Genomic DNA, 20,898 nt, shown 5'->3' with positions numbered 1-20,898 from the left:
GTGTGTGTGTGTGTGTGTGTGTGTATATACATACACATATATGTATATATAATGTAATGCAGCGGGGATCTCTAATGGCTTATCTGAGTGCACGGTACATCTGTGCAGGTATGCATTTGGGTCGCACACTTCATGTATGGGATTCATCAGATTGCACAGGTGAAGGCTGGAAAATGGCGGCTGAGTGTGCGAGACGTTAAAGCCTCTGCACGGCGGTGCTACAAAGACGTGATGTGGTTTCAGTGAGGCCTTCCACCATGAATACGTCTCACCAGATACGATATTCCTAATCTGTTTACATGATAACTCCACCAATATTGTCTCAATGATCCTGGTAGTTTCCAGGCTGATGTTTGTGGGTTCCTGAGTTGCTTTCTGTAATAAACAGCAGGTGAGGTGAAGGATTCGAACATACGGATATTTGCTCATCTCATCTTTTTTAACAGTTTGAGTGTTGTTGTGTTTTGATGTGATGCTTGTGAGAAACTTTAACGCTGCCATCTTGGCCAGCAGCACCTTGTTAATGAGGCTCCAGATCTCAAGGGAATTTATCCTGGTTAAATATAATCAAATACATAATAATATTAATAATAATAATAATAATAATAATAATAATAATAATAATAATAATAATAATAATAATAATGGTAAAGCTGAGCCTTCCTCCTGTTAACTGCAGCTTGTTGTACTGGCTACGTGATATTAATGAATGCGTTCGTGGAGGAGGGGCTAGCACACTGGAGGTGACGGCGTGGGCGACGTCCAATCAAATCCCTTTATTCCGTTTGGAAAGTTTCTTCCAGAGTTCATGAGAATAAAACGGCCTCTGTGTTTATCAGGAGTCGATTCTGATAAAAACTGTGGAAAACAAACGGCTTTGTCGAGGAAGATAACAGAGCACACAAACACACACACACACTCGGCCTGTCTGTCTGTCTGTCTGTCTGTCTGTCTGTGTACCTGTGATGTTCGCGGCGTGGCGGCGGTACGTTCTGTGTGTGTGTGTGTGTGTGTGTGTGTGTGTGTGTGTGTGTGTGTGTGTGTGTGTGTGTGTGTGTGTGACTGATGAGTGTTTGGACGCCAGCCGACACCTGACTACAGTGAGGAATGAGTGCGTGTTGCCAAGTTTGTCATGTAGTCGCCCAACGCAGCGAAGCGCGATGACGGAGGGTCACCTTGACTTGTGAGTGGCGGCCAAACGTTCTCTGATGCAGCGCGAGCCCCTCGCCATTTCCAAGGCAACCACCTCGAGCAAACAGACTTTTTCCTGTGTGTGTGTGTGTGTAATCTGTGTGACCTTCATATCCCAAGCGGGTCACACACACACACACACACACACACACACGTCTATCCAGCAGGGAACAAAAGGTGAACTTCCCTGATATCGACTCAACCTGTTGACTCTGATTAAATGGACCTGCTTTTATATTGCAGCCATCTTTGTTTTTCTTTTAGGTCCAAAACAGCCTCAGTTATTTGACATGTCTTTGTCTCCAGCTGGTCTGCCCCTGTCCCTCCTCCTCACTGGGGTTGCCAAGTCTATATTCTCCTGGGGTTGCCAGGTCTCTACTCTCCTGGTAGCCAGGTCTCTACTCTCCTGGGGTTGCCAGGCCTCTACTCTCCTGGGGTTGCCAGGTATCTTCTCTTCTGGGGTTGCCAGACCTCTACTCTCCTGGGGTTGCCAGGTATCTTCTCTTCTGGGGTTGCCAGGTCTCTACTCTCCTGGGGTTGGCAGGTATTTTCTCTCCTGGGGTTGCCAGGTATCTTCTCTCCTGGGGTTGCCAGCTCTCTACTCTCCTGGGGTTGCCAGGTCTCTACTATCCTGGGGTTGCCAGGTCTCTTCTCTCCTGGTAGCCAGGTCTCTACTCTCCTGGGGTTGCCAGGTCTCCTCTTGCTGGGGTTGCCAGGTCTCTTCTCTCCTGGGGTTACCAGGTCTCCTCCCACTGGTTAATGTGTTTGGCTCTAATGGTGCCACACGGTCGGCTCCTCGCCTCTCCAGTAATTTACGCCCCAACATGATACCAACCTGCTGCTGTTTATGTAGGCTGTGACTCATCCCTCACACCCATCTCTCGCCAACACACACACACACACGCACACACACACACACAGTGCCAGCTGGGTCACAATGTTCGTAACGCTGCTCGTTTTCTTACCTTTGTTCTCGGTGCTGAGCTGCCAGTGTGGAGACGCGTGTGGGAAGGAAGGCTGCGTGTCATTTCAACTTCATTATTTAATTCAACACCACAAACATGCTTCTTTCAATACTTCATGTGAATGAAGTATTGAACAACTGCAGTCAGAGTGTTCATCATGTAAATAGTGTTAAATATTCATCAGTAGATCTTACAAGTATATATTATTCATTTTTTGACCGTTTGCTGACGAGCAATCTAACAATTCAAACGGCTTCCAAACAAACCTTCACCGTAAAGATTGTTGTTATTATTCATATTAATATTTCTATCTTCCCTGTTGGATCAGTGACGAAATCAGCTTCATACGGGATCTGTCAAAACATCCTGACCTGAGATCAGTAAACAGGAGTCCTCGTTTCTATCTGGACTGTTTGAACGAGCAGATAAAGACCCGTTGTGTTGTTCTGCTGGTATTTGGCTTCCAGATAACATTGGTTGGTGTTGAAGCACGTTTATGAGAGCGCCCCTCCCCCGACGCTGCAACGTGATCACACAATCCTCCTATTGTTCTCTCGTTTGGGGTATTTAATTGGAGAGGTGATTAGTCGGTCAATTAAAACGCCAGAGCGGAGCACACGGCGAAATCTGTTCCGTAATCCCTCTTACTCCCAGAAACTCGGTCCGATGTGGTCTTTCATCGGTGGAATGCTAAGCGGCCTCCGGCTCGGTGCTGGAGGAACCGGCTCAGCTGATTGGGCGGGCGGATTAGGTCAGGATCGGCCAACCGTATGAGCACGTTGTGAGGAGGGGGAGACTCGTGAATCAGTCTTCTTCTTCTTCTTCGTCTTCTTCTTCCTCCAAGATTATCAGAAAGCCGAAATATAAATGAAGCTTTTGTCAGCAGTTTAATATAAATGTGCAGTTTTGCGTCGCTGAGCTCAGCTGCTGTGGAATTACGTTTTTTTTTCTTTCTCCGTGTTGCCGCAGCAACGTGGCCAGCCAATCACAGTCCGCCCTGAAACATAACAGCCAATACAAATACTTTTTTTTCACATTATACATGTTTAATTTAAATGATATTCATTCCACTTAACGTTTCTTTGTGTGCTGATTTGGGACAGAGCCAGGCTAACGGTTTCCCTTTGTTTCCAGTCTTCATGCTATGTTATGGATAAGACAATGAAATAAGAAGAAGAACTTTATTTGTCCAGCAAAAAACAAACAGTAAAATATATTAACAAGCAATAGCAATATTAAAACGTTGCCCTTAAAGTCATCGTTGATATAAAACAAGTCGAACACAGTGATTTGAGGAGATTGACTCGTGTTGTTGTGGTCGTGTTGTGTTCACTTCCTCCGTATCGGTGTAAAGCTGAGTGTTTCTGTGTTTAACAGCAGCCGCACCAGTTCAGCCGAGGAATGTGAGGCATGAGGCCAAACCTGTCCTGATGACATAACGCATGTCATCAGTGAGTCACAGGCATGGAAACACTCTCGCAGCCTCAGACACGTGTCCTCGTCCTGGTCTGGTGGTTTCGACGTGAGAACATCCTCCCTCTCCATCTTCTGGATGTATTCTTTTGTTCCACCGTCTTCCTGCCGGGCGGCGACGGGTAAACGCTGGAGAGTTTCCACCGACTCAGTTTATTCAGCAGCCGACAGCTTACATAACGGAGAATACACCCAGAGAGGGAACCGGGTATAAATAGTCTGTGTGTCCCCAGAAACGCACAAAGAAACACCACTCGCCCCATTCGTGTGTGTGTGTGTGTGTCCTTGTCCTTTTAATTTCCATCCAGTAATCAGCCGCACGTAGATCAAAATCCTTCTCCACTCTGCTGGATTTATTATTCATTTCAGTCCAAACCTGTCTCTCCACCTGATTTAAGCACCTTGGAGCTCTCTCTCTCTCTCTCTCTCTCTCTCTCTCCCTCGTCATCCACCGGGCGGTCGGCCTGTTTCTCGTGCACCCCTGCGTCGTCCTGCCCTACTTCCCTTTTTGAAGTTTGTGTGCCGAGATGACTGTTGTGCGTTGGCTCTCCCTCCTCTCCTCCCTCTCCCTCCTCTCCTCCCTCTCCTCCTCTCCTCCCTCTCCCTCCTCTCCTCCCTCTCCTCCTCTCCTCCCTCTCCCTCCTCTCCTCCCTCTCCTCACTCTCCCTCCTCTCCTCCCTCTCTCTCCTCTCCTCCCTCCTCTCCTCTCCTCCCTCTCCCTCCTCTCCTCCCTCCTCTCCTCCCTCCTCTCCTCACTCTCCCTCCTCTCCTCCCTCTCTCTCCTCTCCTCCCTCCTCTCCTCTCCTCCCTCTCCCTCCTCTCCTCACTCTCCCTCCTCTCCTCCCTCTCCTCCTCTCCTCCCTCTCCCTCCTCTCCTCCCTCTCTCCTCTCCTCCCTCTCCTCCTCTCCTCCCTCTCCCTCCTCTCCTCCCTCTCTCCTCTCCTCCCTCTCCCTCCCTTGTCCTCCTCTCCTCACTCTCCCTCCTCTCCTCCCTCTCCTCCTCTCCTCCCTCTCCCATCATCCCTCTCCCATCATCCCTCTCTCTCTACCTTTTCTCTACTGCTCTTATAAAAGGTGTAAAAGTCAGAGTGAAAAGAAAGAGAATTGCTGGGTTTTGCAGCAGAAGTGAAAGGGCAGCTCGGACTGAGGGGGAGGTTGAGTCACCGCTGAGACATAAAACTCGTTAACGAGGCCTCGGGCCTCCACTTCCTGATGTCATCACTGGTCATCCTTTTGTCATCACTGGTCGTCCTGATGTCATCACTGGTCGTCCTGATGTCAGACTTCACCTGTCGTGGAAGAGCGAGCGCTACATTTATGTATTGCTCTGATTATGCGCGCTTTAATTCATTGCTGGCTTTGCCCTTTCTGATCACCCAGAACAGGGAAAACCACTACACAAACATTGTTTACTCATTTATTATTTTTGTAAGTTTTCACATTTGCATTGTTGCAAGTTTTCTTTAGTTTTTTTTTATCTAAAAAGTTTGTTATCTGCAGATGTTTTATTCATCCTCAATTCAAGATCCTCTGTTGTGGTTTGAAGTTAACCTAGATCTACGAGCTCCAGATAACATGACCATAAGACAAGTCATCACCTGGATCTTTCTCGTGTTGGACATGCAGATAGATTTGGGTTTAACTCAACCCCCTACTTCCTGCCTCATGGCTCCTACCACAGAGACGAGGGAGGAAACGGCTTTTATTTATAATTTGGGTGAAATTCCCATTTTATTTTTTTTAAAAGCAATTAGCATGATCAGTGTGTGGTGAGCAGCGAGCTCAGTGAGTGTTGGTGAGATGGAAGGGAACTGTGATCTGGTCCAGGTCCAGGTCCAGGTCTGCTGCTGGGCTGAGGGGAGTCAGCAGCCAAACGCAGGTTTCATTTAATAGAGAGACGGCAGGGGAGGTGTGAGGAACACACACACACACACACACACACACACTCATTCGTTGTCGTTCTTTCCCCTTCGTTTCGTCCCTCCAGTCCTCGGCATGAAGCCTCGCTGCTCCTCTTCCTCCTGGTTGGCTCAGCCTACTCTGTGCGTGTGTGTGTGCGTGTGTGTGTGTGTGCGTGTGTGTGTGTGTGTGTGTTCATGCCCCAGTAAAGACTGGTGCTCCAGTCACTGGAGCTCATATCCGTGTTTGTGTTTCTCCTGAACTAACACATGTGCTGTTCTCCCCCCCCCCCCCCCTCCAGTCCATCATGGAGCAGTTCAACCCCTGCCTGCGGAACTTCATCGCCATGGGGAAGAGCTACGAGAAGGCGCTCACCAGTGAGTACACCCGGCCGTTCTGGTTTACCTCGCCGTCTTTGTCCTCCTTCCATCCCTCCTGTCTGTCGTTCCGGCCGAGGGCCAGCCGACCCGACTCCTGCCGCTGCTTTTATATCCTCTTCATCACTTTACCTGAGCAGAGATGTGATTCGGTGGCTGCTAGTGTTGTTGACGTCTGCGTCAGAGTCCCCGTTTAGACGTGATGTCTTTGAACTGCACAGACGAATCTCTTTTACATTGTTAAAGATTCCCTCATCAGAGGCAACGCTCTGTGATGATGAGCGTCTTCCTCATTCATTGATCCTAAATGTCTGCGTCCTCCGCTGCTGCTTTTTGTGGCTTGCACAGGTTTGTGTGTGTGTGTGTGTGTGTGTGTGTGTGAAATTGAGGTGTTCTTGCAGCCCTGCCTCAAGGTTAAAGACAAAAGCACAGGAAGTGTCTTGGGGGAGCTAAATGGAGCGTCAGCCAATGGGAAGTAGAACAGAAGGAGTCGGAGGAATAGCGTCGCCACGGGAACGAGGAAAAGGGGGGCGAGCTGGAATCCAGGTCGAGACCGTGTCTCCTGACTGGATCCACGTCAGTCGCTGTGTGTCTGACCCCTGACTGGGGTCACAAATTCAAAATGATATCATGACAAACTAGATAAAACATGAAAATGACGTTGATGAAGATGTTTCATGCCTCGGCGGTTTGTACGGCGTTAGATATGACCATGTGTTCAGATAGGACTACGTGTTCAGATAGGACAATGTCGTCAGCATAAAGCTCTTTTATTGATAACCGCGTGGTTCCGCCATGGCCGTTGCTATCGTGTCACACTTTCAGTGACGGCGCCGCGTGGACCAGTAAAGGAGGCTTCACACCAGTCTGATGGATGGAGCTTAAAATAGCCCCACGACTCCCCAATGGGGGATCACACTTCATCAAGGCCAGGCGGTGGCGGCACAGAGTGGAGTTTAGTAGAGTAGGGTGAATGAGGATCTGTTGTCACTGGAAACACACCAGTAGAACCTCAGTAGAACTGGGCGGCAGGTTTCCATCTCCGGGGCCGTGATGGAGGGAGGAAGCTGTCCATTCTGTTTGAGGATAACAGCATTGGTGCTTGATTGGATTGGATGTGAGTGATGTGGGTTCAGCGTCAGACCTGTGAGACAGACTTCCTGTCTGAAGGGAAGGAGACGCCAGCAAACTCTGATCTGGTGCTTTAAAAGGTCAGACGTCTTGTCTAGTTGAAATAATCTAGTTATGAAATAAATCAGTTGGAGCATGTGATCTCAATGTCTCTTACATTTAATCAATCATTCTGTTCGTTGTTGGATAATCTGCCAAAGTCCAACGGATTAACTTCCTGTCGACCAACAAAACTGTGTCATTCTCACAGCACTCTATTTTCAATTTGATAATTGTGTTTTTTTATTGCAGACCATAATTCCCCAGAGCCTCATGACATCTTTCAGATTCATAGTTTTTTAAGGGCCGAAACAGAAACACAAAGACGTTTACGGTAATCGATTACCGATTATTTGTAAAATTGTTTGAGGTCAAATTTAATTTTCATAGTGTAGTTGCTGAATTTACACATCGAGCCGGATTTGTCGATGTCTTCTGACCTGCAAGGCATCGATAGTGATAGACTCCGCCCCCATGCATACGTGTGCTTTACTTCACCGTCACTGAACCCCGACCTGCTTTACTTCACCATCACTGAACCCTGACATGCTTTACTTCACCATCACTGAACCCCGACATGCTTTACTTCACCGTCACTGAACCCTGACCTGCTTTACTTCACTGTCATTGAACCCCGACATGCTTTACTTCACTATCATTTAACCCCAACCTACTTTACTTCACCTTTGCTGAACCCAGACCTGCTTTACTTCACCTTTGCTGAACCCTGACCTGCTTTACTTCACCGTCACTAAACCCCGACCTGCTTTACTTCACCGTCACTGAACCCCGACCTGCTTTACTTCACCGTCACTGAACCCTGACCTGCTTTACTTCACCATCACTGAACCCCGACATGCTTTACTTCACCATCACTGAACCTTGACCTGCTTTACTTCACTGTCATTGAACCCCGACATGCTTTACTTCACTATCATTTAACCCCAACCTACTTTACTTCACCTTTGCTGAACCCAGACCTGCTTTACTTCACCTTTGCTGAACTCTGACCTGCTTTACTTCACCGTCACTAAACCCCGACCTACTTTACTTCACCGTCACTGAACCCCGACCTGCTTTACTTCACCATCACTGAACCCCAACATGCTTTACTTCACTGTCACTGAACCCCTACCTGCTTTACTTCACAATCACTGAACCCCGACATGCTTTACTTCACCGTCACTGAACCCCAACCTGCTTTACTTCACCATCACTGAACACCGACATGCTTTACTTCACCATCACTGAACCCCAACATGCTTTACTTCAGCATACCACGTTTTGGATCAGCTGCTAGTTGTTCTAAATCCTGAGCAGGGAGTTGATGGTGCCGATACAGATTAAAATTTTCATCCAAACATTTTTCTGCACACCAATAGTTGTATCTAGCCATGTCTTTATTTTTAACGCATCAAGTAGCACCAATTGAACTTGGCTCAGCTTCAGGGCGATTGCTATGGTTACGGTCAAGTGGGCCGGTACTCCTGGTACACAGTTGGGCTGCGATGTGTACATGTGCAGTAGTCACATAGCAGGACGTTTGATGTCGGCAAGTCAGCCGTATACATTTTACCCTTTGGTGTACCGTGACTCTTTTCTGCCGTCCTCAGGTGATCATACGGTTCAGCGAAGCCTCATAAACTGTATGAATATAAAGATAATGTGGAGATTATCTGGGCGAGCTGATGAAACAGCATTTGTTGCTCTTTTGGTTTTACAGAATATGATTTCATGAGACATGTAAAAATACAGATGAAATCCTAATTTCTGCATATGGATGCAGAATCTTTCGGCAACGGGACTCAGTATTGACCAATCACCTTCGAGCATTGGTTGAAGCCGTGTAGTCGCTATGCAGACCGGCTGCTGTCTGAAGATGATTTTTTATTATCTTAAACTCGGCTTCTAAACTGGCCACTTGTTTTCGTACGCGTCGTCTCCCAACTCCAGTCTCACGCCAAAAGTCGCTGATCGGACTGAAAGTGGTGAGCAGCTCGTCGAAGATAAAGTCTGATATCTGGCCGTTGACCCCAGAAGCTCATCAGACCGTGAGACAGCGGTTGATTGATGATGAGGCTTTATCTGTAGCATTTGAATTAGACGACGACCTTTGGAGGAAGTTGTTTAAGACGTTATTTCGGCAGGTGACGTCTGTGATCGACTGCGTCTCCAAACAGGAAGCTTCCTACCTGGATGTCTTCGGAACAAAGAGGGAGATCCACTGGCCTCTGAGCTGAGGTGGATCTGGGTTGGAACCAACTACCGAAACCCCCGCCCAATCCTTGTGGTTCTAGAGGGGGATCAGGACTTACCATTTGCATGGCTGGATACCATTATGGTTGAAGTGTTTGGGTAAACGAATCCTTTTAAAAGGTTTTACTCAAAGACGTTTGGACACGTTGCAGCTGCTTCTGTCTCTGTAGCTTTCTCTCTGTTTCCTGTAGTCGCCTCCATAGAGCTGCTTCTCTTCCTGCCTGGTCTCCATTTCCGCCTGTCGCCTCTCTATTGATTTCCCATGCCCGACCTGACCTCTCTCTGGGGGGGTGGGCTGTAGGGGAGGGGTGCACCCCTGATCTGATGCCCCAATGCTTCCATGTTTCCAGGTGTCACATACGCTGCAAAGGGCTACTTCGACGCTCTGGTGCGGATGGGCGAGATGGCCAGCGAAAGTCAAGGCTCTAAGGATCTCGGTGAGTCCTCGTAGTGGCTGTAGCGCCCCCTGGTGGGGTGGAGGGGGGTTGGGGGTGTGAGGGGTGGCTGTTAGCGCTGTGGAGCAGAAGCAGCTGTCGACAAACCTGAAACCAGACACACACACACACACACACACACACACACACATCATCCCCCTCAATTCATAAAATAAACCAATTCTGATTTGAGGAGAATGAATTCTGCGTGTTTGTCGCAGCGTGGCCGCTCCGTTAATCCCTCGTTTCCCCCCACGTTCAGAAGAGATAAACGCTCCCCGGCTGTTTTAAATGCTGCGCTGCTGTGAGCAAATAATACATTCACAAATGTGTCTGGCATTTAAAATTCACAACAGCACGTTTCATAATAAGCCCTCTGTGTGTTTGTGTGCTGATGGAGCTTCAGCTTCCAGCCAGATGGGAAGAGGATTCTCTCTGAGCTCTCAGGCAAGCGTGTTGGTCTGGTTTCAGCTGGATCAGGTCTGGTTCTGCTCCTTATAGACGTACCTTTAGGCCTGAATTGAAGGTTCACAGGTAGAAAATTCACTGTTGCACTCTGTGCAACGCCGCGTCGTGGTTGTGGAGGCGGTCTCATGGCGGGTTAGACCCGGATCACTGTGTCCTCCTTCGTTCCCTGGCCCTGATGTGACTTAAGACAGCGGGCGTGGACTGAAGTGGCGGCGGGGAGGAAGGGATGAGGGATGAAGAGAGGATGGTAACGCAGGGAGGAGGATATAAAAGCAGCATTCATTATTCATGAGGAGGCCATCTTGGGACTTCCCTCCAGACTCATTTTATTTTTCCTCGTCGTGTCTCTTTGAGTGAAAAGGTCATTATTATCCCTCCATCAGCTCCATAACCGGTGCCGCGAGCTTTAGCGATCGATGATACTCACCTGGAACGTTAGTCATTAATATGTTTTTCCACATAAATGACTGAGGTCAATATTTTTGCTTTTCTAAAACAAAACAGTGTAAGATTTTTTTTTCTGCATCACAATCACTTGACTTTATCCCATGATGAATATCCCATCATGCATCTGTGAATCCTCATTCCCACCAGCTCGCCGGCTTCGCTGTTGTGCGTTTCCTTCTTCCCGTCTCACGCCACTCTTTGTTGTCGTATTCTTTTGTCTGCATGTCGTTGCTCCTATTCTGTTGCTTTCTTCTTCTTTTCTGGCAGCCTAACCATGACTCAGCAGAACCTCCCTTTCCGCCGCCACTGAAATGACAGACTTGGCCGAGCAGAACGGACCGCTGCTGTCGCCACGAGTCAGCAGTAGCTCAGAGTGGCTGAAGGGGGCGGGGCTTGCTTTAGTATATTCTACTATTTCAGATAGCTCATTACCTGGCTAAATTAATTAAATGATAATTATAATAAGTCAAACACATAAAAGCCAACAGAGTATTTGTTTGTTGCATGTGATCATGAGATCCAACGCATCCAAATAATAATAATAATAACTGTAACACATATGAAGAATCTCTGCAGCAGCTTATTAAATACTAATATTAAGATTAAATGTGTGTGAAAGCACCGGATGGGGAAAGATGTTTGTGAGTGATAATGAACCCTGAGAGGTTTCATTTAGCAACAATGATACGCTTCATACTCTCACGAATGAAATCAATAGTTTTCACACAAAATATGGATTTTTTAAGATAATTTGATTGGTTCCATTAAAGAAAATTGTTTCCCTGAGTACCGAGGAGAGGCTGTTACTCCTAATCGATCAGAATAGCCAGCAGCGGTAACAGCGGGAGGAAGTACGGACTGATGACATGATGACATCAGAGCCACGTTCCTGATCAGGTTGATTGATCCAACCGTTGGAAAGTGGAATGACAAGTTCTAACCCAACTTGTATTTGTGCGTTTAATTGTTTTGTTGAGACGTCTGGACGCGACGGCGACGAGCGAACAGGGGCGGGGCTTTAAACCGACTGCACTCGCTGCAACAACGTGACGAATAGGAGCGTTGAGATGAACGGAGAAGGACTGCATGAGAAAGGAGGGAGCATTGGGTTCCTGATGGAGAACGCGGTGATGGTGAACACTGATGGAGAACGTGGTGATGAAGAACACGGTGATAGAGAACACAGTGATGGAGAATGTGGTGATGGAGAACGCTGTGATGGAGAACATTGTGTTGTAGAACACGGTGATGAAGAACACGGTGATGGAGAACATCGTGATGGAGAACGCTGTGATGGAGAACGTGGTAATGGAGGACACTGTGATGGAGAACATTGTGTTGTAGAACATGGTGATGACGAACACGGTGATGAGAGCGCTTTGATGGAGAACACAATGATGGAGAACACAGTGATGGAGAACGTGGTAATGGAGGACACTGTGATGGAGAACATTGTGTTGTAGAACATGGTGATGGAGAATGCTGTGATGGAGAATGCTGTGATGGAGAACACTGTGATGGAGAACACTGTGATGGAGAACGCTGTGATGGAGAACACTGTGATGGAGAACATCGTGATGGAGAACGCTGTGATGGAGAACACTGTGATGGAGAACACCGTGATGGAGAACGCTGTGATGGAGAACACCGTGATGGAGAATGCAGTGATGGAGAACACGGTGATGGAGAATGCTGTGATGGAGAACACTGTGATGGAGAACACCGTGATGGAGAATGCAGTGATGGAGAACACGGTGATGGAGAACGCTGTGATGGAGAACACTGTGATGGAGAACATCGTGATGGAGAACACTGTGATGGAGAACACGGTGATGGAGAACACTGTGATGGAGAACATCGTGATGGAGAACGCTGTGATGGAGAACACGGTGATGGAGAACATCGTGATGGAGAACGCTGTGATGGAGAACACAGCTAAACCTTTCTCCTCACTTGTTAAGAGCAATGTTTGTTCGTCAGCGAGCACATCTGATGCTACGCCGCGCTGACAGCTCGCCACAGGAAGAGGAAACCATGCCCCACTTGTGCTTCATTCACATGTTCTTAATTTGCATGATGCCTTCGCCGTCTGAGCGTCTGCTCTGCTGTGGAGAGACGAGAAGCTCCACGACCGCAGTGTGGAGCGTCATCCCACTCGTCCTCTCTCACCACCGTGCTCCCTTTGTCTGCGAACGCCCCCACGACGGCGTGGGAGCTCAGGCGGTCCTGGGAGAACACGCCGACTCTGCACACGCTTCTAAAAATAGACGGACGAGCCGCCTGGAAGAGGAGGAGGAGAGATGGAGTCGCTCCGTCCGCAGCCGAAAAAGGCTTGTCGGTGACGTTGCTTCTTCCGGTTACTAAATATGGACATGCTGGTGGGGGGGGTCCCCTCTCTGACCATATAAGGGCGACACCACTCAGAGCGATAATATGAGCAGAGGTGGGACTCAGAGCTGAAGGGAAATATCCCTTTATATAATCTGTGGCAGCATCTGATCTCAAATCAGTGGATGAGAGTTTTCTACATGGACATACTGCACATCTCCACCTGAATCCTTCCTGTTGCTTATCATCACTTCCTGTCTACGAGGAGAGACGCTGGACATTCAGAGAGTCCTGGTCCGGAGAGAACCACATTTATGCTAATCTCACATATTTAAATACACCTGCCAGCAATAGTCTTAATAAGATTAGATTTCAAAACAATCTTAAGCACTTTAAAGTTGAGATGAAATGAAAAATTGCACCTATTTAACAATGTTTTACTTCTAGCATGGTCCTCTGTAGCTCCGCCCACTTTTGGCGGCCCAATGAAAGGTGAAAGTATAGAATAAAAAGATATTCTTTTTACTTTGAAGGGCAAAAAAAAAAGACGTGTCCTGCGTCTCCCTGATGACGGCGTCCTTATCGCCAGATTGATACCCAGAATGCATTTTATTCTACGTCTTCGGCAGATCATCACTGAAAGATATTGGGATTAAAAAGGGATCTATTTATAGATTTTAAAACTGATTCTAGCTTCTGGAAATAAAAAAGTGAAGAGAAAAAACAGCTTTTAATGCAGATTTCTGTTACTGAGCTGATCTTTTTATTAATAATGTTTTATTTATTAAAAGCCCAAACTGATAAGACGAAATGTTCCTGACGTCCAGCGAGGTTCCTGCTCACCATGACAACGGGCAAGGCGACCCGCTGTAGCGTATCCACGTGTTACGCTCCTTTTCTGGCTTTTTATTAAATGTTCCCTCCATCCTTTTCCACATCTGATCCTCATCGTTCTCCATATCTGATCCTCATCGTTCTCCATGTCTGATCCTCATCGTTCTCCATGTCTGATCCTCATCGTTCTCCATGTCTGATCCTCATCGTTCTCCACGTCTGATCCTCATCGTTCTCCATGTCTGATCCTCATCGTTCTCCACGTCTGATCCTCATCGTTCTCCACGTCTGATCCTCATCGTTCTCCACGTCTGATCCTCATCGTTCTCCATGTCTGATCCTCATCGTTCTCCATGTCTGATCCTCATCGTTCTCCACGTCTGATCCTCATTGTTCTCCATGTCTGATCCTCATAGTTCTCCACATCTGATCCTCATCGTTCTCCACGTCTGATCCTCATTGTTCTCCACATCTGATCCTCATCGTTCTCCGCGTCTGATCCTCGTCATTCTCCATGTCTGATCCTCATAGTTCTCTTGCCGAGGGCTCGACACGCTTCATCCATCTCATTAGAACAACTTAAGGTTAATTAAAACATCCAGATTTGAGGTCCAGGAAACAATGATCCTTTTGGTTAATTAATTCTCTTTTAGAGGAGGCCTCGGAGGCGTGCTCCTCTTCTTCATCACACTTCCTGTTCACAGATACCAGCGCTGATATCAGGCGCCATTAGGTGGCATCGAGGGAGACTTTAATTCTGGCGGGTCAAAAAGACAATTTCCTCTCCGTGGTTCAGTATTCATTAGCTGCTTTTATTGTATAATGTTCTCATTTCTCCTCAAAATGAAATGAAACGTTTTTTTTCTGGGAGAAACGTGTTTTAAATCATTGCTGGTAGACGCCGGAGCTCCTGGAGGAGAAAAGCAATAATAAAGACTCATAAACATGGACGGCGAGGCCTCGGCGGCACTCTGAGACCTCGGACTGTTATATTGTTATATCGCCGTTGTTTCCCTGCAGTCTCGTTCTCATGTCGCTCTGTTTGAGGGAAATGGGCGACTTCGGCCGCGACCCTCGTTTTCCCTCCAGCTTCGTCCCTGATCGGAATTGAGCTTTCAGGGGAAACTGCAGCAACAGCACTCCTTCAGAGCGCCAATCAAACGCTCGACACGGGGCCGAGCTGCGGCGCTGTGATCGCCGTTCATCCCTACGACCAGCTGCTGCTTCCTGCCTCCTTTCGTATTTCATGTTCCCGTTCTGGCGCGGCGTCCTGTCAGCTGCAGATGTTTGTGGGTGTGGTCTCAGGAGGAGATCAGAGAGGATGTGCGATCGAGCAAACGAACGCATCAGAGCGCTAATGTGGCTTTAACAACGCGTCAGACTGTACAAACGCCCTTCAGGTGTCGCATTGTCCTTCATGTTGGGCTCCGGCCAAACACTGACTTCATGATGCTCATAGTAATGTGCAGACCTGATCTGGGGCTCTGTGCAGACCTGATCTGAGGCTCTGTGCAGACCTGATCTGGGGGCTCTGTGCAGACCTGATCTGAGGGTCTGTGCAGACCTGATCTGGGGCTCTGTGCAGACCTGATCTGGGGCTCTGCAGGTCTAAACCAGCTGCCAAGCTTCCAGATCACACAGACTTCCTCAAGGCCAGGACCAGACCAGACAGAAAGAGACTGATTTTAGGTTTCTAATGTTCTAATGTTCCTCGTTATGACACCACGTGTCGGTGGATCCTCACACACACTTCCTGTCTGTGTTACGTTTGTGAGCGTCCAGGTTATCTGACTCTGTAGAGACGGACGGGGACCAGCTGAAGGATACCTTTAAGAAAACAGCCATTTTCCCTCTGCAGGGCCCCATTAGAAGCGTCCGGAGGCCCCTGGGTCCTACTGACTACTGAGGTCCATGAGCCTGACTGTCATTACAGTAAAAAGCTATCAGATATTATTTCTCACGTCCCTCCGATCCCTCGCGTTCAGCTGCATCAGTCTGGACTGATTCTGAGTCATCGATATTCTGTGGTCACATTAAGACATTAAAGACATCAAACGGAGCCCACATGCCGTTCTCACCCCGGTGCCGTCGCTGTCACTCAGAACTAGCAACATGCTAACGTGTCACTCTGTGGACGAGGAGGTAAACGTGTAAGTGTAAGTGTGTGTGTTCTTAGTGTCAGTGTGTGTGTGTGTGTGTGTGTGTGTGTGTGTGTGTGTGTGTGTGTGTGTGTGTGTGTGTGTGTGTGTGTGTGTGTGTGTGTGTGTGTGTGTGTGTGTGTGTGTGTGTGTGTGTGTGTGTGTGTGTGTGTTGTGAGTGTTTGTTTAGAGGATTTAAAGAGGCGGAGCAACGATAACGCTGTCATTCCAGCAGCTTTGAGGAGGACAAATCTCCCAGCAGCACCTTGTCCTTTCTGGGGATTAGAATCTCTCTCAGGCTCCTGTAGTCCTGCAGAGACCAGCACCACGTAGGATCCCTTAGTCCACATGGACCTTCACTCTGGATCCTCTCTGATAAGCCCAGCAGGAGAGCGATGGAACTGCTCAACACACACAGACACACACACACACACACAAACACTCCACTAGTTGTTTCCTGCCGAGTGGGCGAGTCCACATGAGTCCTGAATGAACTTTGCCCCCCTTCACCGTGTTGATGATGCAGAAAAACAAATCTGGAGACTTAACGGAGCTCGTGACTATTACACAACAACAACCGACGGGTCGGACGTTCATGTGGATCTGTGCTCCGAGTCCAAAGGGGGACCGAGAGATTCCGAGTCCAGTGTTTCTCTAACTGATCGGAGAACAATGGCGTTGTTGTGATTCTCAGTAAGCAGCTTAATTCTGCTGAGTATTTCACAAAGGTGCCGATTAGAAACTAGAACATCCAGGAATCTGGAGAACTTCCAGAAAAAAAGTATTGATGCAGTCCTGAGACCGCTAAAAGGTTCTCTTATGGAAGTGAGTTATTGTGACGATAAAAGGAGAGGAAAAGCTTGCTGTTGATGTGATACAGGATACATGTATTATTATTATTTACGCAGGAAAAGCTTATGATTTATCATCATATTTGAGATTATTTTTAACTTGTCTTATCTGTGAGGCAATTCAAAATATTTCATTTAATTGATTCCAGTATGTTTTCGTCTCATTTTAAGTATTTGGGATAATATCATCGCAATTCATTTATTCATGATAATCGTGAATGTTCCCGTTGCCTTAGTAACCATAGTGACATGTCGACGTGTCTTACTTAGTGACAGGTTACCTACGTATGTTACCTCCATGTCGATCTGTGATGGCTGTGTTTCTGTGGAGAGTTAGAGGAAGTGCTCCAAACCTTTCAAAGTAAAAGCTCTCTGATGGTGATTCAAGTTGTAGCAGAGAAGAGAGGGATACAGGAAGGAAGTGTTTCATGTTAAGGGTTACTTCCTGGTCCAGTACTTCAGTAAACACACACTTGTGTCCGCTCCGCCTCCTGCGTCGACCTGTCCTAAATCCCTCCGTCTGCATGACCACAGCACTTCCATTAATCCCAGTAATCCCATTCAGACGGCCCCCATCTCCCTGTGCCCCCCCCCCCCCCCCCTGTCCTCATGTCCATGTCTGCCATTATTTATTCTAGATAATAATAATTATACAATATAACGGATATATAGAGCAATCGTAGATATGCAATAAGAAATCACACTTTTTTATAGGATGTTTTTATGTCTTATCAACCCTTATTTTCTTAAATCAAATGTTCTAAATATTTTGTTTAATTTGTGTTTTTTCATTTTTTATCAGTTATCAGTGTATAAATAATCATTGAATTGAAGTGAATAGATTGGCGCCATCGTTACCGATACCCGACCCAGGTCCCGACCCAGGTCCTGTTCCAGGTCCTGATCTCTGATATCTGTGTCTGAATGTGTTATCGGCCGACGTATTTATTTATACATATCTTTGTTGCAGTTATAATTGACATTCACTTTGATGTGAGTCCACCATGAACGGCAGACAGCCTGTCTGTCTGTCTGTCTAACTGTATTTTCCTGTCTGTGTTTCTGGGTAGTTTGACTGTCTCTCCAGGTCACTCTCCCTCAGGTCTTTGCTCAAACTAGATCTTTCTGTTCCTTTTGTTTTTGCATATTCAGAGGAGGCAGCATGTAGGTATCTCCACTCTCGCACCTCCGGCTGCATGCTTCACTCTCTCCCCTCCCTCACTCTCTCCCCTCCCTCACTCTCTCCCCTCCCTCACTCTCTCACCTCCCTCACTCTCTCCCCTCACTCACTCTCTCACCTCCCTCACTCTCTCCCCTCCCTCACTCTCTCCCCTCCCTCACTCTCTCACCTCCCTCACTCTCACCTCCATCACTCTCTCACCTCCCTCACTCTCTCCCCTCCCTCACTCTCTCCCCTCCATCACTCTCTCACCTCCCTCACTCTCTCCCCTCCCTCACTCTCTCCCCTCCATCACTCTCTCACCTCCCTCACTCTCTCACCTCCCTCACTCTCACACCTCCCTCACTCTCTCCCCTCCATCACTCTCTCACCTCCCTCACTCTCTCCCCTCCCTCACTCTCTCCCCTCCATCACTCTCTCACCTCCCTCACTCTCTCACCTCCCTCACTCTCACACCTCCCTCACTCTCTCCCCTCCATCACTCTCTCACCTCCCTCACTCTCACCTCCCTCACTCTCTCCCCTCCCTCACTCTCTCACCTCCCTCACTCTCACCTCCCTCACTCTCTCACCTCCCTCACTCTCTCACCTCCCTCACTCTCTCCCCTCCATCACTCTCTCACCTCCCTCACTCTCTCACCTCCATCACTCTCTCACCTCCAATACTCTCTCACCTCCCTCACTCTCTCACCTCCATCACTCTCTCACCTCCATCACTCTCTCACCTCCCTCACTCTCTCACCTCCCTCCCTCCCTCACTCTCTCCCCTCCCTCACTCTCTCACCTCCCTCACTCTCTCACCTCCCTCATTCTCTCACCTCCATCACTCTCTCACCTCCCTCACTCTCTCACCTCCCTCACTCTCTCACCTCCCTCACTCTCTCACCTCCCTCACTCTCTCACCTCCCTCACTCTCACCTCCCTCACTCTCACCTCCCTCACTCTCTCACCTCCCTCCCTCCCTCCCTCACTCTCTCACCTCCCTCACTCTCTCACCTCCCTCCCTCCCTCACTCTCTCACCTCCCTCACTCTCTAACCTCCCTCTCTCTAACCTCCCTCACTCTCACCTCCCTCACTCTCACCCCTCCCTCACTCTCTCACCTCTCTCACTCTCTCACATCCTCTCTGTGTGTTTCAGCTTCTCTCGCTGCTAACGTTAATGTCTTCATGCAAAGATGACATCGTTGATGATGCTGATGCTGATGATGATGATGATGATGATGATGATGATGATGATGATGCTGTGTGTTTGATGGTGCAGCTCTGTGAGATCTGGAGAAGATGGAAAACATAATGATCATGAATGATCAAATATTCAGTAGATTTGCTTGATTCGCTCTTTGAGTTTTGAAAATGTCGTCTGTGCTGCTTCGGTTCATGCAGTTGTTTCATTTTGTCCGTCGTCTCTTCCTCCCCCTCCTCCTCCTCCATCGACTCATCCTCCTCCTCTTCCTCCCTCCACACCTCCACCTGATCTTCCCCCTCCTCTTCCTCCCTCCACACCTGCACCTCCTCCTCCTCCTCGTCCTTCTCCGTGTGGCTGCATGCTGTTTTCTACTTTTATTTTGCATGGCTCTCGCAGACATGGGAGAGATTTAATATCACTCTCTCTCTCCCCCTTTTCTGTCCCCCCTTCCCTCCCTCCCTTCTCTGCTCATCGTCTCCCTCTCCTTTGTCTCCTCTCTGCAGGGGAGGTTCTCTTTCAGATGGCTGAAGTGCACCGACAGATCCAGATCCAGCTCGAGGAGATGGTGAGCATGTGGTGTTGTTGCTGCTCCAATCAGCTCTCGTTAAGAACAGATTGTCTCCACATTACAATACACACACACACACACACTCACAGACACACAAACACACACTCACAGACACACACACACACACACTCTCCCTGTACTTGAGCAGCTTCCCTTAATTATGTTTGTTTGATGATCCTCTCGAATGTAAATTTACAAACTGAAAACATTTCAATTGTGTTCCAAAATCTTTTCTTTGTTTTTTATCTTGTAAAGAGTAAATTGATTGTGGAAAAATTAGCAGCGAGTGTTCAGTCATCCAAGTGAGCAGTTTAGTCTTGATGCAGAGTGTAATATAGGTATAATATAAGTTAGACGGGGTGTTTTTAAGTGTTGATGATTTACAGTAGAATAAAGACAGGAAGTCAGTGCTGTAGAAACGTTAATATTCTATCGTCTGAAGCAGGGAATCAGTCGATGGGTCACCGTGAACTCGCTGCGCCTTCACAGCTACACTGTGAGGACTTCCTGCTTCTCAGCTAATGTCCCACTGATAGTAGTTAAAGACAATATGGACGATAAGAGAGACAGGGTGAGAGAGAGAGGTCATTAGTGCGTTTGGCTGCAAATATTAAATGTATCAACATTGTTTTTTTATGGTCATTTTAAGTTCCGTCGGTAAAATTTTAGCACTGGTTCAGTTCTGTCAGCTGCTCCCGGCTCCGTCTCCAAAGACACAATCTGGTATCACAGACAACGTTTCTAATCAACGCGGGGAGACGGTCGCCGTCAAACAGACTTTCACCCAGGAGGTCGCTGTTCCTGTCCTGTGTTTAAAACCGCCCCTGGAAAAAAATACATTTCTCTCAAAACGTAGATGAGAACGCAGTTTGGATTTATGGGAACATGTTGCTAGGACACACACACACACACACACACACTCACACTCACTCACTCACACTCACACTCACACTCACTCACTCACTCAAACTCACTCACTCACTCACTCACTCACACTCACTCACTCACACTCACTCACTCACTCACTACAACACAAACACAGCAAATTGACTTTGGCACACGTTTACATACCAGACATCCGACCCATAATCCTTTTGGGTTTGACATTTCCGGCTGCAAAACAAACAACATTC

General features: G+C 47.8%; 1 protein-coding gene across 5 annotated transcripts in view; it reads left to right on the top strand.

Annotated features, from left to right (window-relative positions):
* Positions 1-20,898, top strand: part of LOC311033145 (BAR/IMD domain-containing adapter protein 2-like) — a 41,963-nt gene that overhangs the window by 5,789 nt on the left and 15,276 nt on the right. For 3 of the 5 annotated variants that reach the window (XM_084040372.1, XM_084040375.1, XM_084040374.1), the window contains exons 2-4: positions 5,830-5,905; positions 9,682-9,768; positions 19,701-19,762. In XM_084040372.1, the coding sequence (XP_083896498.1) occupies positions 5,830-5,905; positions 9,682-9,768; positions 19,701-19,762 (225 nt within the window). Of the gene's footprint in view, positions 1-5,829; positions 5,906-9,681; positions 9,769-17,973; positions 17,996-19,700; positions 19,763-20,898 lie in introns of those variants that run through there. The other 2 variants (XM_084040373.1, XM_084040376.1) reach the window with 2 other exon arrangements.

The sequence above is a fragment of the Eutrigla gurnardus genome (genome assembly GCF_963514095.1).
Source record: "Eutrigla gurnardus genome assembly, chromosome: 22".
Classification (NCBI taxonomy): domain Eukaryota; kingdom Metazoa; phylum Chordata; class Actinopteri; order Perciformes; family Triglidae; genus Eutrigla; species Eutrigla gurnardus.
This window is presented reverse-complemented; position numbering and strand designations above follow the sequence as displayed.